The 25,131-nt window shown below is 40.6% G+C and overlaps 3 protein-coding genes across 14 annotated transcripts in view; 1 reads left to right on the top strand and 2 right to left on the bottom strand.

Annotated features, from left to right (window-relative positions):
- The window catches only part of GINM1 (glycosylated integral membrane protein 1), a 785,919-nt gene that overhangs the window by 144,619 nt on the left and 616,169 nt on the right, over positions 1-25,131 (bottom strand). The window lies entirely within an intron of this gene.
- Positions 1-25,131, top strand: part of LOC310841273 (uncharacterized protein) — a 155,201-nt gene that overhangs the window by 34,263 nt on the left and 95,807 nt on the right. The window contains exon 4 of one of the 11 annotated variants that reach the window (XR_014562453.1): positions 24,318-24,711. The exons of 8 other annotated variants lie outside the window; for them this stretch is intronic. The gene's annotated coding sequence lies outside the window, so the exon portion shown is untranslated. Of the gene's footprint in view, positions 1-1,316; positions 1,667-6,931; positions 7,170-24,317; positions 24,712-25,131 lie in introns of those variants that run through there. 2 more of the 11 variants (XR_014562454.1, XR_014562455.1) reach the window with 2 other exon arrangements.
- The window catches only part of UST (uronyl 2-sulfotransferase), a 119,939-nt gene continuing 112,208 nt past the window's right edge, over positions 17,401-25,131 (bottom strand). The window contains exon 8 of the mRNA XM_083731849.1: positions 17,401-21,181. Coding sequence (XP_083587975.1) covers positions 20,895-21,181 — 287 coding nt within the window. The 3' untranslated portion in view covers positions 17,401-20,894. The remainder of the gene's footprint in view (positions 21,182-25,131) is intronic.

The following is a 25,131-nucleotide window of genomic DNA, read 5'->3' as shown; positions in this document are numbered from 1 at the left end:
ATGAAACCAGCAGGTACAGAAAGACAGAAAATGAATTCCTAGAAGTACCCCATCTCAATGACAAGATCATAGCCATGCAGTCAAGGTCCTGAGCCAAATAGAGCAGGAAGCTGATCAACATACACCAGAACCGAGTAAGCATACCTCTGCCAGGTAGCAACATTTATTCACATTGAACTTGTGATTCCCAAGAGGGAAAGACAGGCCAGACAGAATACATAAATTTTCTTCCTGTGTATGACAGACAGGAAATTAAGCAACTGCCCATACCATTTAGGAATGAGTGTTTTGCTAGGTTTTCTTTTGCCCATATCCAAGTGGAATCTGTCAAATGACAGGAGCAGTGTCAAGCCCAACAGGTTCATTTTATGCTCTGCGTCATTAAGCATGAGGCCTATAAAATTATTGTTCTTTTCCCTGCCCCTGATGGCTAGAACTTTGATTGTAACAAATGGCAGAGTGAATACTTTTGCTACCCCATTAGAGTAAAAACCAGCCAATCCCCAAATTGCCCCTTTTATGGTTGTTGTAGCCATCTATTCTTAAAACATAATTGTTCAAATCTGCTATATTTTGGCATAAAGTTAGTGAATTTATGACAGTGGGAATATTGATAATCTGAGACAAAAGACCATTTCAATTCCTCAAGAGATAATGAAAACCTTCAAATCTGTAAAGCTTAAATATGTTGAGGTTTTTTAAAAAACAAATGCACATCCTCCTTTAAGATTCTTGCTTATGTTACTCTAATTAAGTACGGGTGGCACTGATTACTTTTATTTTAATATGCACGTACTGTTTCATTTCATCCATGTATCTCCTAAAATATCACCTATCTCTGTTCCATAACAGACATTCCTTGAGGTTGCTAAAAACTGAAAATAAGTTAGAACTTTGAGTCACTATCTGTCCCAAACTCCACAGATAGCTCAGACTATCCATTTTTCACCTTTTCACTAGCCATTTTTCACCTTTTCACCCCTTGCTTCTCCCTGTAAGACCTATTGCAGTCGTTAAGAGTCGTCAACAGGCTCATCACAGCTATCTGCCAACCACCCATTCCCACCACCCTTCTGAGTAATACCCCTCCCCACCTTCTCACTATATAGAAGGGTCTGGAAACTTCTGTTTCAGTGTATCTGAAGAAGTGTGCATGCACACGAAAGCTCATACCAAGAACTGACTTAGTTGGTCTTTAAGGTGCTACTGGAAGGAATTTTTTTTGTTTTGACTATGGCAGACCAACACGGCTACCTATCTGTAACTGGAGCTCAGACTATGTCTGGATTGTCTCTTCCCATGCATTCTTTTTATAGGTACCTGTGCACTGACAGAAGAGGAAAAAATAAATTACCGTACAAATGGTAGAATTTGATGATCAGGACAGTCCAGAGCAACACATGCACTACAACACACTGATGCTCAACCACTCACAGATTTCTCGATTCACTACAATGGAAGAAAAAATAGCTCTGTACCACCATTTCTTTGCATGCCTGGGACTTATCCTTCAATAAGCTTCTGTATGCAGGGGAACACTATGTATGAACCCACATACTTTAAATGGATCAGTGGAATTATAGGAAAGGAAATTAATGTATTTGCATATTTAAGAAACTCTAGCATGTCTTATTTTTAGAAAATAAAATGCTTCAGTCTTAGTTTTACCAGTTTTCCTAATAAAATAGAAACTAGTTATGCCTATAAATTTGGATCTTGCTGTTTGCCCTGATTTAAATTCCTTTTGGTTTTACTGTTCAAGTTACTTTTGCAGTCCTTGTAGTATAGGAATCTTAAAAGCTGTTTACCCTCTATCCTCTTCTGTACGCTCCAGAAACTCTTTTAGACTGGAAAAATGACAAAGTGGAATCATCATTCCAGATGCATTTATTTCATAAAGTCTTCCTGCTCGAACAGAGAAGATGGTTCCCAGGGCCCTTGAACAATACAGTGGGATCCTTCCTGTTTTGCCTTTGAAGAGGAGCAGCATGTGTCTTTTGGCTTTTGTGGGCCCACAGAACACAGCATACTTAACATTCAGAGAAACACATTGTGGGTCTAGCCTCATCCTGGTGCTGGCTGGCAGTTCTGTCACCCTGAGTGTCCCAAGAATAAGTGGAATGCTCAAAACTAATTTTGTGTTATTTTAAGATGTCTTCTTAAAACACAAACAGAAATATAAACTGGCTGTTGAGCAGCAGACTTCAGTTAACTTGCTGAGAGACACTCTGTGTGGGTTTGGCTTCACTTTGCAAATATGGATGAACTTTTGAGAACATCTGCATCATAAAGCAAACTACTTTGAACTTGAGGAGTAACAAGCCTCTCTAGTACAGACTTCTACTTCAGTAGTTTGTTAAGATCATGAGTATACTTGTAGATGTCTACCTACTTTTCTAACATATACAGTACTTTATGTACACATACAGACGCACACTTTATAAAAACAAAGAAGTGTCATGGAATAAAAATGTCAAGTGTTTTTTGTTCCACGCTTACCTTTGGTCAAATGGGTTTTTGAAATACACCGGACTGTAAAGCCCATTTTCCAAAGGAGAAAGTTGTTTGACACTAAAAGCAGCACTCTTTCATTCAAACGTCCCTCAGTTATCTCAACAAATAATATTGTTTATGTCCATACCGAAATTTCTCCAAAGAGCTGCAGGGCTCTCTGCTATTACCTGTATAGCCATTGTGAAGGTTGCCAGGATGTGTGTTTTCATAACTGCTTTAGATGGAGAGGTTTCTGTGAATTCTCAAATTGCTGACAATCATAGGGACACAATGGGAAAACGCTTTGCCTCAAATTGCAATCCACAAACCATGTGTAAAAGGCAATCTCATCAGCTGATACTCTATTTCCTAATAGACTGAGGTTTCTTTTCAGGCAAACTGAATTGCTTTGTCAAATCAAACCAAAGAGGCATTTTATTCAGTCCTCTTTTCTTCAGGAGTGGCCTGTCAAATGGTCCTTGTGAAGTTCAAAGGCAAAGCATTGTGAAGACTGCTGTGGACATAGTGTATCTAGATTTCAGTAATAATAAATAATATTTTTAAATTTTATATCCTGCCCATCTTGCTGGGTTTCCCCAGCCACTCTGGGCGGCTTACAACATATATAAAAACACAACAAAGCATCAAACATTAATAATCAAAATATCCCATACAAGCAACAAACCAACCAATAAATCAATAGAAACCAATAATAGCAACAACAACAACAATAAATAGTTTGCAGTTATAACCACCAACCCCAACTAAACATTTAACCAACATCAGCCTGACAAAAACAAAACAAAGGAACCAAAATTAGAACTGTTTAAAACATTTTAAAACATTTTAGCCAGTTCCCCCAACCCAAGAGTTGTTCCAGCAATGTCCCTCCAGCCTCCCAGGAAGCCTCTTTTGGGAAGGACAAAAAGTGGCTTCCAATCAGTGTGAAAGTAAGTACAAATATGCATCCATGAATACAAGGGAATAATAGAAAAATACAATTCAACAACAGTGTCAATGTAAAAAAAAAATGTACTGTGTATTTTGGGTTTATGGACCACAGTAAAGTTCTGTATGTGTGAGTAAATAAAAATACAGTGCCATTCATTTTAGCATAATAGGATGGTGGATTTTTACTGTGACCCTTATTGCTAACATAAAAAATAAGTGAGTGCAAAGACAAAACATTTTTTTAAAAAATAGCATGAAGAAATATCATTTTGAGTCACTATTTCCATAAGGGCTAAATATCACACCTGTAGTCCAGTGGCACACATTATAAGTCTCTCCAGTGTTTGGGCAATGTCAACCTGGCTGCAATGAACAAGCGGCCAATTAATCATTTAGCTTTAATTTTTGATTTCAGTATCCAAGTGCTGTTAGCTTGCTTGGACAAAGGGAAGTGAATGCTTCAGTAAATGGAAAGCCAGATGATTATCCCAGACAAAGCCACTAAAAGAACAAACTTAGTTGATAAACTTTAAAATATACTAAATTTAAAAGATAGAAAACAAATCTTATATGTATTGGTAACCTTGGAAGGCGTCGGGAGAAGGAAAGACATCGCTTTGCTGCCAACTTTGGTAATCTTCAGGCGACATCTGTACAGTGGTACCTCAGGTTAAGTACTTAATTCGTTCCGGAGGTCCGTACTTAACCTGAAACTGTTCTTAACCTGAAGCACCACTTTAGCTAATGGGGCCTCCTGGTGCTGCCATGCCACCGGAGCCTGATTTCTGTTCTCATCCTGAAGCAAAGTTCTTAACCTGAAGCACTATTTCTGGGTTAGCAGAGTCTGTAACCTGAAGTGCATGTAACCTGAAGCGTATGTAACCTGAGGTACCACTGTACAGTGGTGCCTCGCAAGACGAAATTAATTCGTTCCGCAAGTTTTTTCTTCTTGCGAGTTTTTCGTCTTGCGAAGCACGGTTTCCCATAGGAATGCATTGAAAATCAATCAATGCGTTCCTAAGGAAACCGCCTTCAGTCCAGGTCCGGGGACAGTCTGTCCCCCGACCTCTTCTGAAGGCTGGGGGGGGGGGGGACAAGGGCTTTTCTTCCCACCTGCAGCATTTTAAAAAACCCCGGGACAGCAGAGGACTTCTCCGCTGTCCCGGGGTTTTTTAAAATGCTCGCGGGCGGCAGCGCTGCCGTCCGGGAAAGCGGAGAAAGCGCTGCGTTTCTCCGATCTCCCGGGAAGGCAGGCAGGGGGGAGCAAAGACTTTTGCCCCCCGCCTGGCTTCAAAAGCCGTCCGGGAAAGCGGAGAAAGCGCTGCGTTTCTCCGCTCTCCCGGGAAGGCAGGCAGCGCTGCGTTTCTCCGCTCTCCCGGGAAGGCAGGCAGGGGGGGAGCAAAGACTTTTGCCCCCCGCCGGCGTTCAGAAGAGGTCTAGGTCCTAGACCTCTTCTGAACGCCGGCGGGGGGCAAAAGTCTTTGCTCCCCCCCCCCCCGCCTGCCTTCAAAGCCCTCCGGGACAGCGGAGAAACGCTGCGCTGCGTTTCTCCGCTCTCCCGGGAAGGCAGGCAAGGGGGAGCAAAGACTTTTGTCCCCCGCCAGCCTTCAGAAGAGGTCCAGGACCTCTTCTGAAGGCGGGCGGGGGGCAAAAGGCTTTGCTCCCCCCCGCCTGCCTTCAAAAGCCATCCGGGATAGCGGGAAGCGCTTCCCTGCTATCCCGGACCGCTTTTAAAATGCTGGCGGTGGGGAGCAAAGCCTTTCGGCCCTCGCCGGCCTTCCTGGACCTCTTCTGAAGGCTGGAGGGGGGGAAAGGCTTTGCTCCCCACCACCAGCATTTAAAAGAGGTCCCTGGAGATTTCCCTATGGGCTTTCTTCTTGCGAAGTAAGCCCATAGGGAAATTCGTCTTGCGAAGCGCCTCAAAAAACGGAAAACCCTTTCGTCTAGCGGGTTTTTCGTCTTGCGAGGCATTCGTCTTGCGGGGCACCACTGTACTGTGTTTGCAGCTTGATAATCCCCATTGGCAGTCTGGCTCCTTTGTTCTGAAAAAAGGCTTTTGAAAGTAAGGCTTTTGACAAAGTCACCCTTGATATTCTTGCAGAGAATCTTTGCTTCTGGCCAGCCCAGGACCTCCATATACACTGCCTAGGCCTGTGTTCCTGGGAGGTCACTTCAGTGCTGCTAACACAGAGTTTGGCTTCACCCCCAGAGGCACACTCCATTGTCTCTCTAGACAGATGCCAGCAATAATACTATACAATATTAGTAATAGCCACAGTTCTTTGAGCACTCTCCCTAGTTGAACATGCAGCTATCATAGATCCTCACTGATGTTCCAGAGAATGACGAACATTTATATGGGAAGAGACTCCTTCCTGCTCCAATTGGCTACTGTTAGTTCAACAAAATCAAACAAAGCATCCGAAATATATTCCTCAGATTCTCCATCACATTCCAGTTCTTAACTGCCAGTGTGTTTCAGGGGGAAGAACTCCAAAAATTATGTTGTTCTAATAGTAAAATTTTTGATCTGGCTTCTCAGTTTAAACCAGTAGCCAATCTCAATTTTCAACTAATAGATATTCTGTAGCTTGTTTTATTTATTGTCTTTTTTACCCAAAATAGCTTGCTTCTCTTAGCTCTTCCTCATTTGATTTCTCCCCGCTCCCTGCATTCCACTCATGGACTTATAGATCTCTGTGTTTATAAATTGTAAGGGTGTTCATATTCTGCTTTCTGCTGCATTCTTTATATTTTTTTATAAAGAATTTAACTTATTTATATGGTTAAGCCTGAGCATATTTTTCTGCTTTAGCATGTTCCAATGGTTCATATAGTAGAGTATTAAATTGCCACGAGCGGCATTAAACGTAACAGCTATGTTAAACTTGAATGAAGCAATGCAAATTGAGAACAGATTTCTAAAATGGGCAAGCAAACTTTCTTTGCCGAATCAGACATTCCATTGCAAGAACCAGTCATGTGGCGTTTAAAGCTACTGATAATTTAAAAAATTCTCTTGAAACTGCTCACCCAGAAACATAAAAAGAGCTATGATTTCCCTCTTCCCCTCGGGCTGCAGAATTAAAAATCACATCAATATATTTGTGGTGAAGGAGCATTCCAGTAGGGAATTGTAGGACCGCAAGAAGTTGTCCCAGTTGCATCTGTACATAAAGACATTTAAGCACATTCCATGCATTTCAGATTTGAGGGTCCAAAAGGGCATCTGGCTACACTGACTTTAGAATCAGCCTATTCATTTCGTGGGCCTCCTTTCATTCTGAGTGGCTATTCAGCCCTACCAGCAACCAGTGAGCAAGCAAGCTGCTCAAGGATCTCCAAGTCAGGAAGTACTTGTCAATATCTTCATCCAGCAACAGATCAGGAGTCACAATTTTGATTCAGACACTTTCCGATTTGTCACTTCTCCTGTAAATACCACCATTGCAAAAGAAACACAATAAACATTCCTTTTTGCACGCAGGAACCTTGTGGCACTCATCAACAATGTCCCTCAGTTCATATTTCATCCCACTTTCTACATCTGTTCCCATGACCGTGGATTAAAAGTGCACATTCATGAAAACTCTGAAATAAAGCTGCAATATTACTTATATTCCTCCCATCCCATGTTTGTTCATGTATCTGAGCATATATTTCTTTACCTTGTAAATAAACAGAATTAAAAGCAAAACGCAAAATCAAACAAGTGCTGTGCATTTGCTCCTACTTTCCCTCATATCACAAAACTGTAAGGAAGAAAAAAATTATTAGCCTTTTCCAGTTCTGGTTTCCTTCAGCAAACGTAGTAATGGAGATTTATAGCGTCTTTCTAAAAATCCAATTATTTACACAACTACATGTTTAGAAGGAACAGCTAATTAGATTGTAAGGCTGCTGTGTTACACCTTTGTTTATACCTAACTATTTTATCTTTTTATACCTTTTAGGACACTCCATATTATATCGTGTTACTTCCCAAAAGCAAATCAGCAATGCAAAGAGTGTTCAAAACTGTTCTTGCCAAATCAGTTTAAAATGTACAGGTTTCTTTTCCATAGGCTCACGTGCTGCAGACCCCACGTTTGAGTTCCAGGAAATACTGTACATTCCATACAGTTAGTTAGCAAAACGAATTTGGAGGGTTCCTTATCTAAGACAAATGCCCACTTATTTGACTTGGGGTTGATATTATTCAGCCATGTGTGTCACCTTGAATAACGAGGGACTTCCATTGCTTTTTGATGCCAGGGGTTAGCCTGCCTATGATACCAAATAGTAATAAACTACCTTGCATGTGATTCCCATCTGTGCAGGTGCCAAGACTTCCACTGCTGGCTGAGAAAGGTAGATATGCCTGTGAGCACAAGGGAGTGTTTTCCCTTTCCGTTATCAGCACTGCAATAGCCCTTGTCAGCTGCATCGCTGGATTACCAAAATAGTTACATTTTCACTTGAGTAGAAATATATTCTCCATCCCAAATGGCTGTTCATAACATCTCATTAGGAAAATAGAGTTGCAAGAGGAAAATGTGGATATCCTTATTAGGTTGCTTAATGATCAGGCAGAATAGTGTTCGTGTCAGCTGGAAATAGGGATGGATGAATCTGTCAGTTTCAGTTTCTCACAGTCCCTAATTGTTCAAGTCTTAAGCTCAGTTCTCCAGATTTCTGTTTCATAGAAAAATAGAATTGTAGTTTGTGATTATTAGTTTTAAGTCCTCATGAAAATATGTCAGTGTTTTAGTGTACATTTGTACGGACGTATGCAACTTTGCCTAATGTTCTTTTCTGAAATAGGCATTTTATGTGCACTTTCCCCCAATACAGATTTGGGCTGGGGTATTGTTTGTTGTGGGGGAGGTCATTGCTGTTACAGTACTGATAACACTTTTTAATCTTTATTTTAGATCTTATTCTAATTAATGTAGAAATTGTTTAATTTGGTTGTGTACTTTTTGATTTCTTTCTTATTTATTAATGACTACTTTTGTTATTTTTTGTAATGACACAGTGGTTTTTTTTTAATGTTGTAAGCCTCCTTGAACATGGTTTGAACTATGGAAAGGCGGTATACAGATAAAATGCATGTGTACACACCATTTAGAGAATTTCATATCTCAAAGGAGACGTGCATTTCCATTCATGCAGTGAACTGGATTTCTCCCCATTGCTAGTTAGAAGTAACCGCTAAAACTTAAGTACAGCCACCCTATCATGCCTTTCTTGTGATCATTCTCCCCTCAGCCACAACAAACTTAAATTGCCACAGGTGTAGAAAGCAGCTGGAAAGGATTACCTAGTAATCTGTGAAGAATGTAGTACTGTGGCATGCATTCATTCAACTTACTCTCATTTGTGCCACAAAACAAGAGCTCAGAAAGTCGTAGTGTTGCTGGATTCTATCGTAAATGATTTAATAAAAATACATAGTCTCTTGTAGGTGATCATTCTCCCACCTGATGTCACATGGCAGTAAATTCACTTTCAGCATTTCAACGTCACTTCCAAATTTCCAACAGTCATTTCACATCCATTTTGGTTCACGCCCCCTCCCCCCCCCCAGGTTCTGTGAACCTGTGGTCACTGTCAAATGTACCAGACATTTTGGGTCACTGTGTGCATGAATGGATGCTCAGTAGCTGGGCAAACTAAACTGGCTCAAAGTAGATAGTTTATGCTAAATGTGTTGCATTCAAAAGTGATCTGGGTACATGAGCCATTCAACATAAATTAGTTGCAATCCAGATGTAGAGGGGTGGGGAAGCCCAAGCCAACGTTGACAGGTGGGTGGAGCTATTTGTTCATCACCTGATATGAGTTGTCCTGCAATTGGGCGCTGCAGCACAAAGGCTTTGTTGCACCAACAACACCAAGCAGATTTCATTGAAACTCCTAATAATAATAATAATAATAATAATAATAATAATATATTATTTATACCCCGCCCATCTGGCTGAGTTTCCCCAGCCACTCTGGGCAGCTTCCAACAAAGTATTAAAATACAGCGGTCTGTTAAGCATTAAAAGCTTCCCTAAACAGGGATGCCTTCAGATGTCTTCTAAAAGTCTGGTAGTTTTTCTTCTCTTTGACATCTGGTGGGAGGGCATTCCACAGGGTGGAAGACTGGAAGTTGTTCTTCTCCTTAACATCTGCTGGGAGGGTGTTCCACAGGGTGGGTGCCACTACCGAGAAGGCGCTCTGCTTGGTTCCCTGTAACCTGGCTTCTCGCAGTGAGGGAACCGCCAGAAGGCCCTCGGCGCTGGACCTCAGTGTCTGGGCAGAATGATGGGGGTGGAGATGCTCCTTCAGGTATACTGGACTGAGGCCGTTTAGAGCTTTAAAGGTCAGCACCAACACTTTGAATTGTGTTCGGAAACATACAAATTGTGCTACCCCTTTGGAATGGAAACCACTTGGTGTTATTGGAGAAGTAAGGCACGCTGGAGTGGACCACAATCACTTTAAGCTCCTGATGGTTCCTGTCCAGCCATGTACCTACTTCCCATATGACATCAGGTGTGGGGCAGGTGGCTGTGGTTTGGGGAAAATGAACTTGGGCACCAAACAGGGTAGCTTGATGAGCTAAATTTGTGCAGCCCACCCCTGCACTAAACAACCTATTCTAATCACTCTGATGGCAGGTGATTCCCTGATAACCTGCACCCAGTGAAACAACATACACTAAGCAGTGGTGCAGCTAGCAATGTCAGACCCTGGATTTACCACCCAGCAAGGTGGAACCACAGAAATAACCTCCTGGCTCCAGTGTTGCTGCCGCTTATCGGGATGGGTGAAATGGGGACGAGATTGCAGATGTGCAGGCACACCGCACAAGACAACCTAGGGGTCCTGTGGGTGTTCCTGTGCAGCGCTGGCTGTTGCTACGGCTCCCAAAGATGCTACCTTCATTTTCTCTCCCCCCCCCCCACCTGCAACCATTCCATGCTTAACAATTGCCCTTGCAGTCCTGGTATGTGAAGAAACTTTCTTTTTTTGCCAATGCTAATAAAAAGAAGAAACACTCTAATCACATGCAGGTCCAGATTCTGAACTCAAATCATAGCACCACCACCACTAAAGGAATAAAACAGGGCTGCCGCCGCTGATGCTAACTCCATAAGCTTATCAACAAACACCATTTTAATGTAGAAGAAAAATAAAATTAGCCTCTGTAACCATGAACAAATTTGGTTGCCCCTCCCCTTACTATAACATGCGTTTAAAAGTAAGCAAAATGCAAGGATGCTGTGGCAACCAGTGCCAGCCCCGGTGTGCCTTGGCATGCCCATGCCAGCCCAGGGACTTGTGGTGAGCCTGTGTGCTGCTGCCCCTATCATCTGCAGCTGGGCTTGGGGGTAATCTGGGGAACCCCTGGGCTGCAGGACCTGGATTTTGGCCTGAGATCCAGCCCTCGCTTCATCACTGACTGTAAATAGGCAGTGAATCACCCTCTTGAGGTCTGTGTCAGCAGTGTGAGCAGAGTAGTAGCTACTATTTCCGAAGTCATTGTAAAGAAGCTGGGCCATTTTATTTTTATTTTATTTTTAATTGAGTCAGCCAACAGTCTGAACTTCATTATGGAAAGGATTTTACACATTCTTTTCTAGTTTCCCTGACTTTATGTATCTTTAAACTGTGGTGTAACATTACATGCATACTCATCAAGACACTTTTTCCATTCTTGTCCCTTCCAGCAAGATATATTGTTTCTGTGATTTTTTCAGCAACAGATCCATTGCTGCTGCTTTGTTTTGTCTACTCTTTTTTCTCAGAATTATCCCTCAGCTACATCCTCTTACTTTAACACACACACACACACACACATACCTGTTTCTACCTCTTTCACTGGATGTGGGCAAGACCACAGACCATAATTGTACCATTAACGTCTTCCCTATTCGTCCATATGACTTCAAATCAGATAACCTTATTTTTTTTCACAAATGAAAACGAGCTCCATGGTTGTTCATTCTTATTTTTTACTGAGGAGGTGAATCTCTGTTTGCCTTGCTCTTTGTGACTCAATCTCAGGTGACCCTGAAAAGGTCACCTGTAGTCACATTGTAACTTAGAATTGCAATCAGCCCCCACTGGGTATCTCAGTTAAATTCACATTCCTAAGATTTCCTACTCTCTTTCTGCCTAGAGCTGCCTGTCATATTAAATACACAATTCCTTTCAAAAAACAAACAAATCTGTCATTCCTTCCTTGTAATGCCCTAGTTTATTTATTTCATTTCATTTAGTAATTGCTTTCCATTAAACGTGCGGAAGCTTTTCAACAATAAAACCCATGAACAGTAAAACCAGATATAAAAATAATGCCAAGTCCAATACAGATACAGACTGGATAGGGCAGTAGTCAAAGTAGGACTAAGTCGTCGATTGTGTAAACACAAGGATTTCCCATCAGCAGAAATCCTGCCCCTCTTAACTCCCTACATCTGTTCTAGGGGTTTCCCCAAACTCCAGAGCAGATTTGGAGCCAGCACATGCAGGGGAAAGAGAGGGAGGGGAAGTCTTGTTCTGTTAACCACAGCTATTCACTTCAACACCACCCTATATCTCCACTTAAAAGGAAAGGAATATCTAGTTGTGTCCCAACATCATGGTGGGGTGCTTTCGTTTACTCTCTGCCAGTGTCCTGGCCCTTATTGCTGGATGAACTGAACTCCCAGTGTGGTTTAATCCATAAATCAGAGTGGTTCTTAGGCAAGGCAGATTGTAAAATGTAGCACATGGCTAATATGTTGCTCCAATAAGTGCCATGCCCCCTGCACCTTCCTTTCGAAGGATGGCATGTAGCCAGAGTCCTGGGACTGGGCAAGGAAACAGGAACTCTCCAAGCTCATCCCATTCCTCCTCAGGATCCAATCACCTCCTCCAATACACCTCCATAGGACTAATGACAGCCAGTTATTTATAATGTCCTGCCAGGATATAGGTAAGTTGTCCTAGACATTAGGGGACAAGCGGGTGGCGCTGTGTCTAAACCACAGAGCCTAGGACTTGCCGATCAGAAGGTCAGCAGTTCAAATCCCCACGACGGGGTGAGCTCCCGTTGCTCGGTCCCAGCTCCTGCCAACCTAGCAGTTCGAAAGCACGTCAAAATGTAAGTAGATAAATAGGTACCACTCTGGCGGGAAGGTAAACAGCGTTTCTGTGTGCTGCTCTGGTTCACCAGAAGCAGCTTAGTCATGCTGGCCACATGACCTGGAAGCTGTACACCAGCTCCCTCGGCCAATAAAGCAAGATGAGTGCCGCAACCCCAGAGTCGGTCATGACTGGACCTAATGTTCAGGGGTCCCTTTACCTTTACTAACACATGGTTGCTGGTTTCAGTGGTGGCCATATAATGTAACATGCAATTCCACCTTCACACTCTAGACTATGTACACACATACCTTTAAAACTCATTCCTTCCCTCAAATAATTCTGGACAATGTCATTTGTCAAAGGTTGCTGGGAATTGTCACTCTGTGAGGGGTAAACTACAATGCCCAGAATTCTTTGAGGGAAATGATGTGTTTTCAATGTGCTTTAAAGGTATAGTGTGTACATAGTGCAAGCTACTCTACTGTTACATAAGGTACAACTTTGACCAAGAGGCTTTCATTATCATAAGGGAAAATTTGTATTTATCTAACTCATGAGTAGGCAAACTAAGGCCTGGGGGCCTGATCGCCTTCTAAATCCAGCCCACGGGCGGTCTGGGAATCAGCGTGTTTTTACATGAGTAGAATGTGTGCTTTTATTTAAAATGCATCTCTGGGTTATTTGTGGGGCATAGGAATTCGTTCATCTCTCCCCCCCCCCCCCCAAGATATAGTCTAGCCCCACACAAGGTCTGAGGGACAGTGGACCGGCCCCCTGCTGACCCCTGACTTAACTACTCTCTTCAGTGCCTTCAATTCATCAGACTTAACCTCAACACCAGTCATCACTTGCAACCATGATTCCTGCTATCTTCTGTCCTTACAAAAAGGGAAAGAACAAGTTATGGTTTGGAAAGGGGAGAAAGTTGTTGAGCCACTTCAAGCATCCTTGAACATTATCAGCTTTCTGAACTCCTGACCAAATTTGGTACGGAAACCCTGATTGTCCTACTGGAAGATCAACATAAGAATTTTTGTTTTGCTTTATAACTTACAAATACACACAGAAGGAGAAATGGAGATAGAGACTGCCTTGTTTCCTATGTCCCATCACAAACTAAGTTGAGCCAATAAAGCTTCCTTCAGGCCAAATTAGATGTGCAGGCAGCTATGTCCCTTGTTTTTCTTTAGCTAACTAGGAGAGCCCAATTCTCACCACAAAGGCAGCATGCAGGTAGAGGAGCCTTATCTCTTCACTCGCCTGCCACAGTTGGAACTTAGTTTAGGTATTAGCTGCTTGGGGCCCCAATCTTTGTTCTGATGGTGGTGGGTGAGTGAAAAGCCTTCCCTCCCAGTGTTGACTTTGCAGTCAGAATCGGGCTCTCCCATGCCTGTAACTAGCTGAGGAAAAACAAGGTATGGTACATGCTACATCCATATTAAACAAAAGTCTAGTTTGGCCCTTGGTTCCTCACCCAGCCACTGTGTTCATAAAAGTACAGAACACAAGAGGCAATGACTTGTAGGAGCCCATTCATGGCCAAGGTTTAATCCTCTGCACGAGGACTGTAAGACAATATGATAGGAGTTCTCTCTTGGTGGCTGGGGTGTTTTTTCCTAAGCAACTGTGGAGTTTTAATTTGTTATACCAGCCTAGAGCCTTCAGGGAAGGTGGGGTAGAAATGAAAAGAAATCAAATGTCACAATTAAGCAGCAGGCTATGGGGGCAAGCCAATTTTCTCATTAAATAAATGTAGTAATTTCCTAATTAAAATTTATCAATGCTTATGAAGACATAAAGAGTGCTGTTTGCACAGTTTCTGAAATATGTTTTCAATTATTGTTGTGATCAGGGCTCCCTCTAGTGTGCACAAAACCAGTTTAATATTTTTTAAAAAGGAAATTCTCATAATAAAATCAACATCTGTTTGATTTTTGACAGTCAAATGTACCTTATGTGCACTGTTCCCATCCACATCCTTCCCCCCACTCTCTGTATCCACTACATTAACAAACATTGTTGTGTGTAGTAGGCATTGTACAGATCAGAGAGTCATGTTTTCTTGACCAGAAAGACAATCTACATACATCACAACTAAAGGTTGGGGAGATCAAGAGCAGGAAATGCAGGTGGGTTACAGGAGACCGCTCTGTGGTTACCAGTGAAAGGCTCTGTGGAAATCTTTTAGAGGGCAAGTGTTTCAGGCTGGGAAAAAGTTTACATTGATCAGAATCTCTAGAGATAAGAGCTCTGCAACATGGATCTGAAATGATGTACTTAGACTGGAATTCATAGTATCTGCTGCTGACATTAAACAAAAAGCTCTAAGATATGTTTGGTATATGACTGTGAAATAACTTGGTACTATATTGACACTGACAGTACATTATTTTCCAACAGTTCCATTTTTGGAAATAAATACAGTATGTGAATACATAAAGGCAAAATAAAAAGGGAGAAGGGATGAATTGTTCCCTTAGCCATCTTGCTGAAAATAATTGCTTCCCCTTTTAACAATCAAAGCCTCTGTGACCCATATTTGGGATGATCCTGCCTCCCCTCTATACAGGATGTTGGAACACCAAGGGGTAATATAAACATACACTTCTCTTGAACTTTTGTACAGCATTTTCATGGAATGAAAATTCAGACTCTGAATTCTGAGATTGTATACCAAAGGTGGGAATGTGCATGACAGGAGAAAGAAGAGCCCATCTTTAGGAGGAAAAAAGAAATAACATAATGACTACAGATCCCCCCCCCCCCAATGATTTAAAGTCATGGCAGTGGCTGAATTTTATTGCTCACAGAATTGCAAACTGCCATGTGGCTACGAAGACTCAAGAGCCCCTTTGTGTTTAATATTTGACTACTGATTTGAGATAATGGGCACAATCCAGGCTTCACACCACAGGGCTGGGCTGTGCAGATGTGCACTTGCCCACATGCCGAACAACCCATAATCCCTAGTTACGCAAGACTATCCAACTTTGCACATTCACTGTAAACCATTAACTATGGTTTCCCCTGATGTGTGAATGCCATGCACTATGGCATGGTATAGAGAGCACTATTAGTTTGCATACAGTTTGCCGAAACGTAACAGAAATCTACTTCCATGTAATTATAATGCAATCCAAAGTTACTATAAAGTATTTGCTGCAAAATGTATATTTATTGTTAATACGAAACATTTCAGAAGGAAAAATGGACATTATTTAGGGAAATTAAAGACCTTAGCTATTTTCCTTTGACTCGAAGAGTATTGTTTTGGAAAAAGAGAGTTGGCTGGACAATTATTCCTTCTGCGTCCATGATGAGGAGACATATGCAATGCTGTTTGACACTGTGATATTTGTAAGACAAAGTTAAGGTCAAAGTTGCTGAAAAGTTTCCAAATTCCACTGTGGTTTATCATAAAGAGCCTACTGCTGCTGAGGCTTTAGTCAGTTCAAGCTTCTGTCTCAGATTCATGAATCCAGTCATACACCCACACATATACACTCATTTGCCAATAAAATAAAAATCCGGAATATTTTTCAGGTTTTTAAAAAATGAAATAAAAGGTTTATAACAAGTTATTCCTTTATATATAATCAATTTTCATCCCTACAAGGGACATGACTTTGGAACCATAAGCTCTACCATAGTTTTCAGGACAAATACATAAAGATAAATTTAAGACCATGCCCGAAAGGGAGATTGGCACCCATACTTTATTACTTCCCTCATTGCTCTTCAGCCGTCTTCTGGGCTGAGCATAGAATTTGTTGCCAAGTTTGTTCTATTCTTGTGTCCCACAGGGCTATATGGGGATTTCCTTTTTGTTTTTATACTGTTTGTACTGACATTCAGGTATGTGGAAAACCATTCAATGGAAAGATTAGCAGAAATATCCAAGGGTCACCAAGAAGCTTCCCTTTACTCCATATCCTCTTTCACCCACTAATATCATCTCCCAATCCTTGCACTATAGGGACCTTGTCTACTTGATTTCAGAAATTTATACTGTACTAAGACTGGGAATACTACAACTAGTGACAATCTAGCAATGTAAGAATTCTCAAACCAGATAAAAAGCAAACACAGACGTACCCCATTATTTATTTGAATTCTGGATGCAGGAATTAGTTTGTCTGCACAAACTCTGTGTCATATTTGAACAATCAATTACATTCAACAAAGATGCAGTTGTCTGTATTAGATTTTTAAGTAAGCTGGTTTAAGCTATGTGTTATAATCGACAATTCATACACAAATTCTAATATCATGCAGCATCCATTTTTACTATTTAAGGCGTTTTGGGATTGGGATTACCTCCTTTGATGGTGTTGCCAATATAGTTTTACATGATACATGTTTTTTTTAAAGTGATAAAAAGTGATAATAATATTGAGTTGCTTATAAACATTTAGCCCCTAATCTACATTTGCTCTGAAACTGGGCATTTTGCATCACTAAAAGCTGAAATAGCACATGTACCAGCTGAAGTCACTAGAGAAAAATTCCATAGGTACCAGAAACATCTGCCTGTACCTGTGAACCTTCAAAACCATTTCCTCACTGAGTGCAGGCTGCTACAATATTGAAAAGTTATTTTGAATGTAGGTGAGGAACAAGGCCAACTTAAGAGATGTTAGCAGGACTTGAACTTAAAAAGAATTATTTAACTATATAAAATTTCTAAAACTATTCATCAGCCACTCAGATTAAGACACAAACTAAGAAAACTTGTCATGTGTACTCCCACTGTTTTCATATTAAATCACCATGCAGGGTATTTAAAGACTGAAGAACTGATCATACAACCCTCATATTATAGAAAGACAAACACAAACAATAGAGAATGCACCATTCACCCTTGCATATTACAGGCCTTTATTAGTTTTCATGGCATTTAATTATTTTCAAATGTAATTTTGTAGGCAATAGGCAACAGTACAAGCCTAAATTCAATGTAAATTCTCGTTGCAAAAAAGGAATATGTATTACTCCTTTAAAAAATGCTGGAAGCCTGTCTTAACTGCTTTTATCAGTTGGAACCTGTTTATCTTTAAAGAGTACAGTTTTGATTTCTGGCCTGAGTTATTAAATTCTACCACAAATTAATGTAATTCATCACAAAAGCCATGTGGCACTCAAGACACTCATATAAACTAAAGTATTTCAGATGTACCTTTAAAAGAAACAAGGACATTCATGGGTTCACAAAGTGAGTGCATTTTGGAAAACTGCAATGCTATTGTATCTCTTCAAAATAAACATAAATAAATTACACAAAATGTACCATTTATTAATGTGATTTTGGAATTCAAAGCCATTTTACCACCATTACAGCATGTTATTTCTTGTGTGTTTGTGGTTTGACGCACACACTTCTTTAAAGTTTAGCAAGTTGCCTGAGAACTGTGGACAAGGGGAGCATTGAACCTAGATATCAAATATCACCACACCCATGTCTATGTTAACTAGTAAAAAGCAATGCTTGGGTCAAAGCTGTTACCACTATGCATTAAAAATTATTCCACAACAGCAATAAAGCACATTGCCAGTGCAGTTCCAAATATTCACTGTATTTCTCATATAATTAGAAAAGGTTAACTTTTGGGCCTTGTGCCTCAAAGTAATTCAAGGTGTAGCAAAGTAATCTCAAAATAGCTTGCTTAAAGTAAGTGTGGCCTTCATCAATAAACAGTGCTTTATCAAATAATCTTTTCTAGGGTGATTCAAATGGAAAATGCTTTAACCTTTACATCCAGAAAAAACCCACAGAAGGATTACTGGTTTTGTGAAGAACAGCACAGGTTCCAAATGGAAATATTAGTGGACTAAAAATAAAAAAAGTTTAGATGGATGTCTTATGGTTTAATATCAAAACGTCAGTGAATAAGTTAATGAATATTTAATTCAAACACTGGTTGCTTTCATTTACAACTAACCTAATGTACATATATGCTCTGTTTTTTTCACATGTGCCCTGAACTGACCTTTTCTCTCTCACAGAGATTAACAAACAAGTATGGTGCTTCCTAAAAGGGTGTCATGGGCTGAAGGCTTTATAACAGTGATTTCATTCTAAAAAGAAAAAGAAAGAACCATCAAAATAAAATCATTTAAATGAACTCCTTTCCTGAGCAACTTAGAATTTGGAATGTGCTGAAAAGTCACAATAAATAAGTCAAACGATTAACAAACTTAAAGTGTGCTTTTAAGTCATTTAAAGTAAATTATAAAATCTATTTCATGACAGATAAATGACCTGTTGTGTTAGGAATCTTAAAAGCTCATGTGCCAAATAAATTTATGAAGTACCTTTCTGGGAGTAGAGGCCAAGTTGCTTTGTACAAAAAATATACAACACTGAAACCTAGCAAGTAAATTACCCGACAGCCTGTTCTTTTTAACATTGCAAAGTATTCATGAAGAAAAATATTAAATAGAACGATAAAAATAGATTTAAGCAGCAGTGAAATTGCAGAGAAAGTGAACATGTTAAGTGACCCAGGACTCTAGAGACATGGATAAAATCTGATATTTTCTTTTAAAAAAAGATAAAAAAGAAACCCAATATGTGAATATTAATTTGCTTTTTTAAAAAAGAAAAGAAATCCACAGTGTGTAAACTAATCGTTACTCTTTAAATGTAATTTCATAGAAACCACTTAAAATATACAATGCAGCATCTTGGTTAATTATTATTTACTGTATTTCTTGCTCCCACTGTGTTCCTTCAGAGTAGTGCATTGGAACCACAAAATTAGGACATAACTAGCAACAAGATAATTCATCCATGTTGTCATTGAGCCTTAACACAATTATGTTTGTTCAAATCCTGATAGAAGTAGTATAGTAAACAACAGAATGCAATAGATAATGGTGATTTACAATATTAGTTGATGCTCACAAGCTCTGAGAAGGGAATTTGAAAGATAAAACACTAGAAAAGAAGTAGAGCTCCTGGTAAACCAACAAACCAGTTCCATCCTATTTCATCCCAGCTCCCTATCAGAGATGCTGACTGTACCTCTCTGGCCAGCACACATTTGAGTATGACCAAGACAACAGCAATTCCTTGCTCCTTTGCTTTAAGTCAGCCATGGCCAAACTTGGCCCTCCAGATGTTTTGGGACTACAACTCCCATCATCCCTAGCTAACAGGACCAGTGGTCAGGGATGATGGGAACTGTAGTCCCAAAACATCTGGAGGGCCAAGTTTGGCCATGCCTGTTTTAAGTTAAAGGAGAACCTGCCCATGCCTAGACAGTTGTTACTGTGAAACGGGATCAGGGGTTAGAGTGGAATACACTTTGTAGGGAATGCAGTAAACATTCTTCTGTATCTCTATAATAAATGCATCATGGAATACACCCCAAATGTATTAGGTACTATCTTATTTTCAACCGTCCAGAAGATATGAGGCACATTGAACAGAGACTTCAAACTTCAGCAAGAATCTCTCTCAGCTGGAACCGAATCATGCATTTAAGACATAGCACAAATGTTCTTTCAACTAGAACAGCCCACATTTTTGAAAAGATGCCTGACTATTTGTGTTCCCCTCCTTTAGGGTCTCTGTGTAATAAAAGGACTGGGAATAATACACTAAGAAGGATTTCTCCTTCTAAAATCTGAAGTAAAGTTAAGTGCCTTCCCTGTAGCCTAGCTTCCTCTGTGAAACAAACACCAAATTCTGCAAACATTTGCTCTCCTAACTTTCATCAGTTTCGAAAGGTGTTGAACTCTGATGTACCCATACATTTAACAAGATAAGCTTAATTTCCCCTGCAATTCTACTTGGTTTGTCAACAATGCCCTTATTAATTTCCATGGGGAAAACATAGCCTAAATAGTATCCAGAGTTAGTGTAGCGGTAATGCGTTTCTTTCTTCTTTTAGCACAACAGAATTCCCTGTTCAGATGATAATACAAACCTCCAACACCCTCCTCTTAATTCCAAGTGATCAAATGTGACTGTAAAATATTCGGTATAAATACTAACAAAGAAAAACAGGTTTTGAGAAAACTGCAGATGACCTATGCTGTGATCTACATCACTCTGCCAAATAGGTACCATATACAGCAATATTTTACAGTGACAGTGTACCGTAATTTGTAATGAAATGGCACATTTAAAAGTATGTCCTAGCTACTATGATCCTATGGAGCCAAGGGAAACAAATATAAATTTAAAGAAATAGACCCTCTCAAAAAGAGGTCTCACAATCAGTTCATCCTGGGGGAAATGTCTTTTAAATGCTGTTGTGCAGTAACTCACTTCCTTAAGGATTTTTCTTAATAGTTTATGAAAAATCTGGGTGCTTCAGCCAGCAGAGAAGGTGATGCTTGCATCACCTTCTATAGATATCTTCCAACCACTTTTCATCATCTTGCTCCTCATCTTCTGTTACTGGCTCTTCAGTTTCCAAAGGAGAAGGAATGACAAATTCTGGTCTAGGAGAAGAGTTACTATTTGAAGATCGTAGTCCAAACTTGCGCTTTAATAGATGAAACTGCTCTTTGATGTAGTAGTAAAACTCATATTCATATCTCATGCGCTGGTACAGGATCTGAAGAGATTCTGGAGAAGGGACTGTCTTTTTCACTGTCACAGTTAGATTGCCGAGTTTCCTATGTTCTGTAAGAGAGTTACATAAAGAAGAATTTGGTCAAATATAGTCTGTTGAAATGTAAATACCCGTATATACTTGAGTATAAGCCGACCCGAATATAAGTCGAGGCACCTAATTTTACCACAAAAAACTGGGGAAACTTATTGACTCGAGTATAAGCCGGTTCACCACACCACAAACCTCCTGGTGGGCTGGAGTGTGCACATGGAAGAGGGGGCTTCTCTCTCCCCTCCAGTCCCCTTGCCTACCTAGGGTGCTGCCGAGAGGCAGAGGCTGATGGCGGCAGCAGAGGAGGAGGAAGGAGCAGCCCGAAAGGGCTGCTTTCGGGCTGCTCGTTCCTCCTCCTCTGCCGCTGCTGGAAATGTGCTCAGCTGGGACCCTCACTCGAGTATAGCCAAGGGGGGCCTTTTCAGCATTAAAAATGCGCTGAAAAAGTCGGCTTATACACAAGTATATACAGTAAGTTGTAAAAGCGTTTTACTTTTTTCATTATTATTTTTTTGAATTGCCAAAACTTCTACCAGTTGCCTTCTCCTGGTCATAAATGTAGGCTCTCAAAACAAATAGCTAAGTATTCAATAGACTATGGATGCTTTGAAACTGAAATTTTGGCTTTGGCTACTGAATATAAGAAAGCAAGGACAGTGGTACCTCGGGTTAAGTACTTAATTTGTTCCGGAGGTCCGTTCTTAACCTGAAGCACCACTTTAGTTAATGAGGACTCCTGCTGCCACCACGCCGCCAGAGCACAATTTCTGTTCTCATCCTGAAGCAAAGTTCTTAACCCGAGGTACCACTGTACTGAACCCAATGAGAGGATGAATTGAAGATGGTGGCTTGAAGAATCATTGGAGTGGGAAAGGCCCAAGAGCAGCAGAGCAGAAATACTGTAGCAGGTGTGCAGGGTTTGTCACTAGGCTTTGTTTGTTGAACTAATAAATGGCTCATTTTAACAGAACTACGGGTGTGACTCCCCTTTCTTGAGGAAAAGCAGTATGCAGTTTTGTGACATGGATTATCACTGGATAGAAGATTGAAATCAATCTGAAAAGTTAATAATGATAACTTAACTGATATTAATAGGAACTAAGTGCAACTTACTTAATCTGGATCCAGCCAATAGTGGGAGTTGAGGGGAGATGGGGGAGATGATGGCCGGGTTTGTTGGCATTGTCTTGGGAGTCTCTATAGTTTGAGCATGCACTCTTTTTCTTTGAAGGCTGGGAAATTTTAGCAAAAAAGCCTGTATGAAGTGATTGGGAAATCCTTTCAATGCAGCAAACTGGACAAAGCTGGCATACACATTGGGGCTTTTCACCATGCGTGTTTAGCACATAGATTTCTATGTCCAACACCTGAATGTTTTGTGGTCCAAAGTTGAGAGATGTTATCTGATTTGCCAATGACATTTCCTTTCCTTAAAGGTAACACCGTAGAGAGAGGAGGGCATGAGGATCAAGGTTGTGCTTTTCTCCACACTGTTTCCTCAGTTTAAGTCAAACTGTGCCCCAACCCCTGGATTTACAATAGAGTGGGGGCGTTTGTGATCTGGGGGAAAAGTACAAGGGAAAAGGCAAAACTTTACTTCCTCCAGAGCTGCAGCTCAATCCAAATTGCACAGCAAAGTGACTGTTTTTTTACAAAAAGACAGGCAATGACAGATCTGATCATGGATCCACTGTGCCATATCTAGTTTGGCCCTAGCTTTTTGCCACTGTGTGCAAGATTTTAAAGAAATAGCCTGTGTGGCATGGAAAGAGAGAGGAGACACGATGCCCCCACTGCAATTCTGTTCGGAATTCCAAACTCCTTTGCTCCCCTGCTACTTGCAATGGGAGGAAAGTTTCCATTGGCAGGCATGAGGTCCGATTCTGATTAGTAAGGGCAAAGGGTTAAAGTCCTTCCTCCTTCCACATTCTGGATCTGGTTTGACCCCCCCTCCCTATTTATTATTCACTACACATGAATGTCATCAGCTAGTTGGGCCCTAAAATATTTCCATGGGAGCCATTTGAGAAATGAACTCTATATGACCATTTCCATGAAGTCTTTCCAATGAAAAGTTTCATTCCATTTTAATTATTAAGGGACATTTTAGCTCCCTCCCATTTTCCTCCAATTCAGTCTCAATATTGATAACAATTTTTAAAAATTCCAATCCTCTCTTGAAGAATCAGGAGAACAAACAATATATGTCTCTCGGCAAACCTATATAGTTTATTTATTTTAAGAAAAAGTCAAAACTACACCCCCCCTTAAGAAGAAACTCCCTGAACTGTGGGCAACATTCACTTGCCATTAGAGATCTAGTCATACCTTGTGGCCTTTTTATTTTGTTTACATTACTTTATATTCTCTTAAAAGACTCTTTTAATAAAAATCCAAAGTAACTCACAAATTTGCTCCTCCAAGTTACCACCCCCTGCTCCTCATCTATCAAATGCACATAATGGAAAAATTATGCATGGCTGGCTCTGGGCCAGACCAAACACTCGGAAAATGCTGTGTAAACCCAGCTGTTCCCCTAGAAAAAGGCTGGGCTGGGGGTGGGAGAAGAGAGAAGAACCACACTTTATGACCTTCTAGCCAGTGAGCCATATGGAGGGCAACAAACTGCACTATTTACTTTTGGAGATTTTGTTTTACAGTGTTTGCTTTGGCTTTGAGATTACTTAGGGAAAAGTATACTGTAGTACAGTGATCAGGAGGTCCTTAAAACCAACTGAAGCAGTTTGTTTGTTTGTTTGTTTGAAACCAAGCCAAAAACAGGAGAGTGGGAAAAAATAAATAAAGCAGGATGGTGACAAACATTTGTCATGTAAAGCCAAACACAAACCTTCCTTTTCTATGTTACTAAAGTGCAAAACCAAAAGTTATGCTGTTTTATATGCTATATATTTTGTCAAAAATGCAGCTAACTAAATGAACTTTGTAGAACTTTCCACAGCATGAGGGACTTTGCTTTAAGATTGGAGTGTCAGTGGGCTTCAATTTTATTTACTTTAATACCAAAGACATGCCAATGGTGTGTGCTGCCATCAGGATAGTTCATCTTATAAATTTATTGGTGCAGTCAGCACTTATGAGATAAAGGGAAGTTGCAGAAGCCTCACATTTATACAGGATTCCCAATGTTTATAGATGCTCTACTCTCAAGATGGGCAAATTTGCAAGAAACCTGTTTTGAGAGGGCAGAGAAAATCTAGTCACTGAGCCTCACAGAAAAGCAGAATTATACAAAAAACTTTTGTATAGCTGCCTTGCAAGATATCTTCAGTAGAAGAAAATACTAAGGAGTAAACCCTATACAAATCCAGAATGGAGTCCCTAAGACAGTTGGATGGTGCCTCGCATGCCTTCTTCTGGCAACTCCTCCAGCCATGCTGGTGCCAAACATATTGTTCTGCTTTGCTTTGGATCACATCAGTGAGGCCGAGGGGAGGTCTTGTTGTCTGGACAGCCCAGGATCTCCATACACACTGCCCTGGCTTATGCCCCAGGGAGGTCACTTTGGTGCTGCTAACACAACAGTTTGGCTTCACCTCTGGAGGCACACTCCATCGTCTGTATGCCACCAAAAGAACTTTATGGAAGAAGAGTTTAATTGACAATGCATAAATATCTAACTTGTTCAGAATGAATACTGGATATATCTATTCAGTATAAAGAAATTGCCTTGACCTTTCTAGTACATCAAAATTGGTATTCTGCTACAAAATACTGAATGACAATTTTGATCTAGACAGGTGACTTGTGTTCCTTCAGGCTGCTTCAAAGCTCCAAGACTTCTGCATTGTTGTGGCTAACCTAATCTGATGTTTTACTTTGGATTTGAAGAACTGACTTTCTGGCCTGTTTTATCAGAAATCAAATGGAAGTGGGAATTCTAAAGTTAATTATGCATTCAACCGTTAAGTAGCCAATTACACCACTAGTTAGAGCTTATCTTCTTCTC

Source organism: Podarcis gaigeae (genome assembly GCF_964106915.1).
Source record: "Podarcis gaigeae genome assembly, chromosome: 3".
NCBI lineage: Eukaryota > Metazoa > Chordata > Lepidosauria > Squamata > Lacertidae > Podarcis > Podarcis gaigeae.
The sequence above is the reverse complement of the archived record's forward strand: the minus strand, read 5'-3'. Positions and strand labels throughout refer to the sequence as shown.